This window comes from Macadamia integrifolia, unplaced genomic scaffold (genome assembly GCF_013358625.1).
Source record: "Macadamia integrifolia cultivar HAES 741 unplaced genomic scaffold, SCU_Mint_v3 scaffold108, whole genome shotgun sequence".
Lineage (NCBI taxonomy): Eukaryota > Viridiplantae > Streptophyta > Magnoliopsida > Proteales > Proteaceae > Macadamia > Macadamia integrifolia.
Window position 1 is genome coordinate 321,554 of NW_024868077.1, and position 8,623 is coordinate 330,176.

The following is an 8,623-nucleotide window of genomic DNA, read 5'->3' on the forward strand; positions in this document are numbered from 1 at the left end:
CGGCATCAACACTGAACTTGTGGACGAGTTTTTTCCAAGATGGAGAGAATTGATGTAGTTCAAGAGAACAAAAAGGCCAGCAACAAACTCAGCAATCAAAATGGACCAAGAATGGGTCAATAGGCTTAATTTGAGTGCCCAATGGGTTATATGGGCCATGGGTTATATAAGCCCACTTTTATATTTTTGGGTTTACTATTGTAATGGCCAATTTTATAAGCCCAAATATTAGGGATTTCAGTCCTACACGGGATTAAGTAGTTAGTTTCTATTTTGTAATGTTCTAGAATAGCTTTCTATTTTGAAGAAGACTTTGTTGTAAGGGATTCTCCCTACTATACATAGGGATTTCCTATTTTTCTTGTTTCCACGAAGTCATAAATAAAAAGTAGGAGATCATACCCACTACCATTGATTTGAGAAATAATTTAGCCATAACCTTGTGAGTTCTGTGAGAGACAGGGCATGGTTTTGTGGGATTCACAACTGCTCTACTGTGGGAATTGGGATGCAGTAGGGAAACCTTGGTGGGATTCCTTCTCCACAGTTAGGTGAGAGGCCTAACATATCTATCTTTCTTCCTTGCTCTTCTTTCTATTTTCAAGCCTTTTCTTCTTCCTTGTTGGTTGAGGTACTGAGTACTATTTATGTTGAGGCCTGTGGCAGTAGTCTATTGTTTGTTGCTAATTTCCCTTTGCTGTTAAAGATATGGATCATTCATTAGACTGCAGACACCTCCAATCGATCAAATGCTTTCAGAGTAATTATTGCTGCCATTCGACCTACTGCTACAGCCCTTCCTCCTTCACTTCAGATTTTTTGTCTCTCCATCTTCTAACCACTTACTATTTCTGTCCTTACTAGATTCCTTGTTTCTATTCTTTAGTTTCTCAATTTCTAAACTTGTTTACTTGGTGTGAGATGCAGTGGAGCCTAGTGAGTGCTTGGTTACTTGGTGAGATGCCTTGCTTTGGTTTAACTAAAATTTCTTAATTCTAGTTGTGCTCTCACATCCCTGCTTTTTTGTCTATTGAGGATTCTGATTTTGTTGCAAGGACTGAACCAGGATCCCATTATTGGGTTTCTTCTTACACTAAGCATAATTGTTCCTTGTTTTTCATTTTGAGAATACAAGTAGTTCAACTGTCAGTCAAGTTGCAATGTCAAAGGCCATGCGAGCTAGTCAGGTCAGACACATTATAGAACCAAACAAAGGAGTCACTGTTCATGGGACTATGGTCAGCAGCAACTCCAGCAAGAGGATCACCACAGTTTCAAGAGTTTCTATCTTGAAATCACTCGGGCAATTATAGCAAAAAAGCATGAATTTTAGTTTGCTTCATTTTGATAATTAACTAAGCATAATAATTACCTTGTACAAATCCAAAGAACTATACGTCCATGACCGTAATTTACTATATCCCTCATGGTACTGCGCTGGACCATTCTCTGATCTGACAACAAGAATAACCACTAGAATGGTAAAAATATTCACTACAATTACAATCATCATAAGAATAGAACAAGGATGTGTCAGTGGATACTATTTATGCAAACCCCTTAAAACTAAACCATTGAATGCAACAAAATGGATGCACATAATATAAGTGTGGACTGTTTGTGGCTGGACGTGCATCTTTCTGTGTATAAAGAGAGTAAGAGAAAAACACAGAACGAGAAGGAAATAAGCCAAAAAACTTAAAAGTGGTTTTGCACAATTGGTACATGCCAAACAGCTTCACAAGCAAGTAAATAAGAATGGCAATCCAAAGTTCCTCCAAAAATCCTTTTGCACGATATAATGAATCAAATGTTATGGATGATTCAAGAATCTATAACATTCCCTCCAGGGAAATCAGATAAACAACTTCTTCCGCATAGAAAACCAATTCCTATACCCATTTGTTAGAATAAAGATTAGTGTGCCGCAGGGGCACATTAAGGCTTTCCCCCCTCCACCAACCCTAATTAGTGTGGGGCAGGGCAGCTGGATGGGGGATATACTTGTAAATACTTTATATTTTCTGTTTTGTACTCCTGTCATGACTCCTATCATGACTCTATCATGATTTTATATCACAAATAGGGGACTTGTGTGATCAGCTAAAAACACACAAGCATTCTCCTATTCTTCCTGTTAACACCATTAAAAAAAGAAAGCCTAATATAGTGTGCCCCAAAATTTTTTGACTCTGAAAAATCCTAGTTGTAAATTGGCATTATTCCTCTTTTGTATTGTCAACAAAAATGATATCACTGAAGGTGAGTACCATTGAATTTCCTCCAGTAAACACCTATTCAACTATTTCAAAACTAATGAAAAGAGCTTAAGAAAAAATGTACATAGAGTTCAACTGTGAAAAAGGATTCGTGCAGCCAATACCAAAGTGGTTAGGATTAGGCAATGTTGATTTTGAATTGAGAAAATCAAACAGTCCAAATGAAAGTTGGGAACACAATCGGAAAAATTGAAATGCATGATGTAAATCCAAATGTAGAGTGCGGCTTCCAAGAATGCACCAACGGTGGATTGCAATTAAAGAACTAATATAACTCAGTAAAGCATGCATTTAAGTTCCGACGCCAACTCAACACAAGCACTATCCAAAAGAGTTCCATGCACGAAGGCGCTCCGAAGCTCTTCCGTTCTTCTGACCCTATCCGAATGAATCTCCCAACAAAACTAACCACGAAGCCCTAATCTTAATATTTTTTTTCTCGGTAATGTAAAACCTGAGCAATAGCTCTTGAAAAAAAAAAATATATATATATATATATATATAAAGAACAAAAAGAAGAATAATGGAACTTCAAAATAAACAGAAAGATTGTAGAGAGAATAGATGAAGATGTTCTACGAAGCTCTCTGTTGATAATTTCGAAAATATAGATGAAACATAACACATAGGGTTTAGGAAGATATAAAGCGCTTACTCAGAAAAAGTAAGGATCTTCTTGGCGACTTCTGGATCAGTCTGTGAAGCAGCAGCAGAGGAGCTCTTACTTTGTTCTTCCTGGAGGGTAAGCTCTGTTTGCTTAAAGCCCTTCTTCTTGAGATACGCAAGCACAGCTTTCTCGATCTCATCTTCCTCCATCTTGCCTGCCAAGAGAATCAGAAAATGGGAAGACCGCCTCTAGCTTGAAAGTCCCCTTCTTTGTTTATATCTACATCTATGTTTGTCTCTATCCCTCAACCTCTTCTGACCATAGTGAGTAAGTTGGGGAACATAAATAATACGGGAATGGATACATACGGAAATTAAACGGAATACACGGAAATAATACTTTTCAAAATTCAGTGCAATAAAATGTGTACAGCAATGATACGGTACATGTTTAATTCGTATTTAATATGGTTGCTCTGTAAAAATCTGGGAGCAGAAATATGGGTTTATTCCGGTATTAAGAATTGACTATAACAGATTATTTGCAACTAAATTCTAATATCCCATGCTTTCATGAACACTTAAATCCAATCTAGCTTTCCAATTTGAAATTATTTCTCATTCTTCTGAATTTCTACATCCAAGACTAATAAAGTGTAACCCCTGAAAAGGGTAAGAGGAAGTAGAATGAGAGAGAGCGAAAGCATTGCAGCTTCACCTTGAATCAGAAAAAACCCAATATAAGTTAAGACATTCAAAACTTAAATACTAGACTTGCATGAGGACCTTTCTTTCAGTTGTAAAGTATAAAGTATTAGAGTGGAATTTAAACACAATTCACAGACTAAAGCAACAAACAAGCTACTGAACACAAGCAACAAAACTTCAAATCTACAGCAACTTAATCTGAAACCTATTGTCCTAATTGTTACCCGGTTTCCAGATATATTTCCCTTCTAAGAAAAACTGTTTAATTAATTACTCTTTCGTTTCAACCTCCTCGTTCCTCTTAAATTAAAACTCACAGGAAAGCCAAGTATTTACTCTTCGGAGCTCCTCTTCTTCAGAGTAAAATCGTTCTTAATATTGAAAACCTCACGAATCTGCTTCGTAGTCGCCCCTAATCATGCTAGCTGCCTTCTCCACCGTCATATCCAACAAGCCCTTAATGTGAAGATAATTTGCATCCTAATCGAGAATATGTTCCATTTAGAACCCAACCAAATTTCGTTCTTTCAAGTAGAATTTTGGGTTTGGGATTACTTTATGATACAGGAAGTTTGAGGTTGGGTCAAATAACACTTTTGAGTTTGGGTTTCCAAACTCAGGCAAATGTTCACTCCAGTAGAGCAAATACCTCACAAATAGTTATGAGGCTTGACTTGGGATGCATTAGTCATGGCCGAGTCCAATCCAAATTTATTGCTTTGTTTAACAATTATGGGATAAAATTTTACATATGAGAGAGACAGAGAGAGAGAGATGCATCCACTTCACTCTGAGAAAAACTTACAGAGAAGATACGGAGAAGAAGAAGGGTCACCAGGGCAGTTTCTCAACTCAATAGCCTCAGATGGTGACTCTCCGGAGAAGAGGAGCGGTAAGTCGCCCTTCCACCGCTGCAATCGCCTTCGATGGAACTTTCAGCAACCAATGGGAAGAGACACGGAGAAGAGGAAGGGAGCAAGCGATATTGATTCTTAAGACTATCGCCCTCAGTAGCCGGCCTCCGGGAACGAAGAAGGAGAAGAAGGGGGAAGGAGCTAGGGTTCCAACTTCCAACTTCCAACTTCCAACTTCCAACTTGCAACTTGGAGTGGAAGGGGGCAAGTCCCTGTTTCGGTATTCTGAGACGGAGAAGAAGGGTTAGGGGATTTTGGGGGTTCGGTTTCCTGCTATGCCTTAGTTTTGGTTTTGAGTTTTAAAAACGTATAATACGTATTATACTGTATTATACGTATATTATTCTTGTATAATACGTGAACTTAACTATGGTGCTGATTGGGAGTAGGCATACCTGTAAGCCCGTAGGGCCCCCAGAACCAGTTCAACTTCAACATATGAGGACAGAAGCAGGACCCGGAGTAGGATTGGATCCGGGTGACCCGCTTTCCTCAGTTTAGGACTGATGGCTTGATAAAGGGGTGTCAAGGGTTGGGTCAGGCCAATCTCGGTCAGGCCTGGTGGGCCTATGTCCTCGGAGCATAATTTACCTATTTGAATAATGAGTTGGTCTCGGTTGGTGTCGTGTTGGGTTTCAGGCTTTAATCAGGCTTATCCTAATCAGGTCTTGAATGGGATAATGTACCAATAAAGCCTTCAACAGGCTTTAAACGGCCTTTATTTTCTTAGATTTAAGATACTTTGATTTATTTTATTAAATTATCTAACTACAATGAATAATTGATAAAAATGTCAATACATACCCTATTCTATCCCAAAAAAATCAAAATACCTATATAAATGGTTGGGCCGAACATGCAATCCGACTTGAGCTTGTAATCGAGTCGGGCTGATCAGGAGGCTCATCGGACTTACTCCTTGCACCGTGTACTATCTATTTATAAACGGGCTGGGCTTAGGCCCGTCACGTTAATAAGTTGGGCTAATCCAAATTGGGCCATAAACTTGTTGAGCTCGATCAGGCCGACCAGTGCGGGCTTGAAATTGAAACCCTTGCGGCTTGGTTGTTCAAGGAATTGGTATCGGATTTGGAGAATTGTCCGGATCGGTATTGGTATCAGTCATGGGCTATCCCGATTCTAGGGCCACGATATCAGTGGATGAGTGGATCGATACGGAATACGGGAAAAAAAAAAAAAACCAAGGGTGAGTACAAATTTTCTGGGCTTGGACTTAACAGTTTTTTAAAATACAAATAAGCCCACTTTGATGCTGGGCTGACCATTAAAATTCTGCCCAATGCTAAGTTACCTCATTTGTGGCAGCTTATTCATACACTAAGGCCCATTGCAATATTACCTCTTTTTGAATATCAGTCCATTAATTAATAGTCCACTGATATCATCGGATGTAGCTTTCAATGTAGGCAATCTTCATTTTTTTCTTTTTTTTAACAGAGGAAAATTCATTGAGAGAAAACATCCAAGGTAAAACACCTTGATGTAACAACCGAAGGGTTTACAATAAAAGGAGGGGGCCGAAGCCACCACACTCGAGAGAGCCGAAAGCTGGATGAATCAACGAGAAGATAGTCAGAAAGGACATTATTTGTCTTGCGAGTGAAAATGAAAAAAACAAGAAGAAAAAGAACAGCATATGCGCAAAACATTGTCTACAATATCCAGAGATACCCGACCTAAAGAAGCAATAGTTCCATTAAGAGCTGCGATCACATTGTGGTAGTCCGAAAAGAAGGTGACATGTTGAAGCGGAAGTGCCTGTGCTAGTAGAGCCCCATAACAAATAGCTTCAAGTCCTATTGCAGCAACAGAGAAACCAATATCTGACTTGCATTTTGCTACAAAAAAAGAATCGCCTAGGTCCCAAATAATTACCCCTCTCCTGCTCGAGAAAGATGACTCACACCAAGCACCATCTGTGAAGATGGAGAAGTGGTTTGGGGGCCTTGAGTTTGAAATAAAGATTGGAAGATTGGAAGGTGGGGCTGGATTCTTGTTGGTCACATCGGATTGCAGCAGCCATAGCCTTAGAAATTGTGTGGTTAAATGCTGAGAGTGTGTTAGTGATGCATGGTTGTTGAAAATCAAAAGAAGCTCTATTCCTAAATTTCCAGATTTGCCATGCAAGGGATGCCCAAAGTAGATCAATATGGGCATGGTCCTCCACATTCTTTTGTTTTGAGTGATAAAGACTAGCCAATCTCTCATGTTGTTGCCTTGGAATTTAGAGACATTGAGGCTTAAAGGGCAGGCTAGCCAGCAAGCTGCAGCATGGGGGCATTGCATGAGAGCTTGACAAATGGACTCCTCTTCTTCTCTGCAAACTGGGAAAATAGGGTTGATTGCAACCTTCCGATCAAACAAAACCTAGTTCACCGCTATAGCATTGTTTCCGCACTGCCATAGAAAGACACGAAGCTTTGAGGAAATCTGCACTTTCCAAATAGTTGACCAGAAACGATCCAAGTTGGAAGAAGATGCCATGGATGTGAGAGCGCTGTCATGAACTAGGCTGGCATAACACGCTGATCTAACTGAGAAGAAACCATTTAAAGAAAGGGCCCAAAACCATGAATCTTCTTTAGTTTCAGAGAGGATGGGGAGCCTTAGAATGGCAAGCACTTCAACGGGGGAGAATGACTCCCTAAGAGTATTATGATTCTAGGTGCAATGACGCCAATCAATTAAGTGATGAACTAGAGGTGATGCAAGTTGCCTCGAAGAGCTAATAATTTTTCCATTGGGAAGGAAGGGGACCCAGGGATCCGAGATGATATTTGTGCTTCGGCCATTGCCAATTATGCGGCGTAGACCCTTGAGCAATAGATCTCTACTATGTAGAATACTCTTCGAGCTCCAAGAACATCGAGTAGTAGGTTGTGCCCCGAGGAAGCCACTTAAAGGGAAGTATTTTGCTTTGAATATTCGAACCCATAGACTCTTGAAGCTGAGTGAGAATTCTCCAGCTTTGTCAAGCTAAGAGGGTTTGGTTGAAATTGGAAAATCTCCTAAAGCCCATACCCCAATTTTTCTTGCTGAAGCATACTTTAGACCATTTAACCCAAAACATCCCTTGTCCATTGGAGTTGTTCCACCAGAAACGACGAATAAGACCATTAAACTTCTTACAAAGATCACTTGGCATCAAGAAAGTTGACATGGCATATGCTGGAATACTTGACATTATTGATTTGATCATGATCTCCTTCCCCGTTCTTGAAAGTAATTTATCTCGCCATCCAAAAATTTTGGATTCTACTCTTTCGGTAATGTAGGAGAATAATTGTTTCTTAGATCTACCAAATGAAGAAGTAAGACCCAAGTAGATGCCATGGGAGCTGACTTCTTTTAGAGATAATGCTGAGGAGATCCGCCTGCACGTATGTTGTGGGGTCCTTGGACTAAAAACAATGCTTGACTTTCCCAAATTCAACTACTATCCAGATTATTGGGCATAACCATGGAATACTTTGAGAATAGTGTTGCAGTCTTTAAGGTCAGCTCTTGAGAAAAACATGCAATCATCGACGAACATAAAATAATGGACCAAAGGGCCACTCCTACTTAACCGAATTCCTGAAAGAAGTCTGGAGTTAATAGCCTTGTGGAGTTGTCTGGACAGCAATTCTTGACACAGTATAAATAAGTATGGGCTGAATGGGCAGCCTTATCGCAGACCTCGTTCGGGGGTACCTTGGTCGATGATGTTCCCATTCACCTTGATGTGGTATTCCACTGTGGATACACATTGCATAATCCATCGAATCTATTGTCTTGCAAAACCCATTTTTAGTAGAATCTTTTCAAGAAAATCTCATTTTATTCTATCGTAGGCTTAATTGATATCCAACTTTATAGCCATGAAATCCTTTTTGCTTTTTGAGTGCTTTAAAAAATCAAGGGTTTCATGGGCAATATAAATATTGTCGGAAATAGACCTCCCAGGGACAAAGGCACTTTGGGTCTCACTAATAAAGGAGTCCATGAGGGGTTTAAGCCTATTGGTCAAACATTTGGCAATAATCTTGTAGATTATTGAGCAGAGGCTAATAGGTCGTAGGTGACCCATCTTGGTAGGATTTTTCCTTTTGAGGA

General features: G+C 39.6%; 1 protein-coding gene across 2 annotated transcripts in view; it reads right to left on the minus strand.

Moving 5' to 3' along the window:
* The window catches only part of LOC122062613 (transcription initiation factor TFIID subunit 5), a 29,415-nt gene extending 24,649 nt beyond the window's left edge, over positions 1-4,766 (minus strand). The window contains exons 1-3 of one of the 2 annotated variants that reach the window (XM_042626260.1): positions 4,399-4,766; positions 2,935-3,100; positions 1,373-1,454 (exon numbers count right to left, since the gene is read on the minus strand). In XM_042626260.1, coding sequence (XP_042482194.1) covers positions 1,373-1,454; positions 2,935-3,095 — 243 coding nt within the window. In that variant the 5' untranslated portion in view covers positions 3,096-3,100; positions 4,399-4,766. Of the gene's footprint in view, positions 1-1,372; positions 1,455-2,934; positions 3,201-4,398 lie in introns of both variants that reach the window. The other variant, XM_042626261.1, reaches the window with a different exon arrangement.
* Between the last annotated feature and the right edge of the window lie 3,857 nt (positions 4,767-8,623).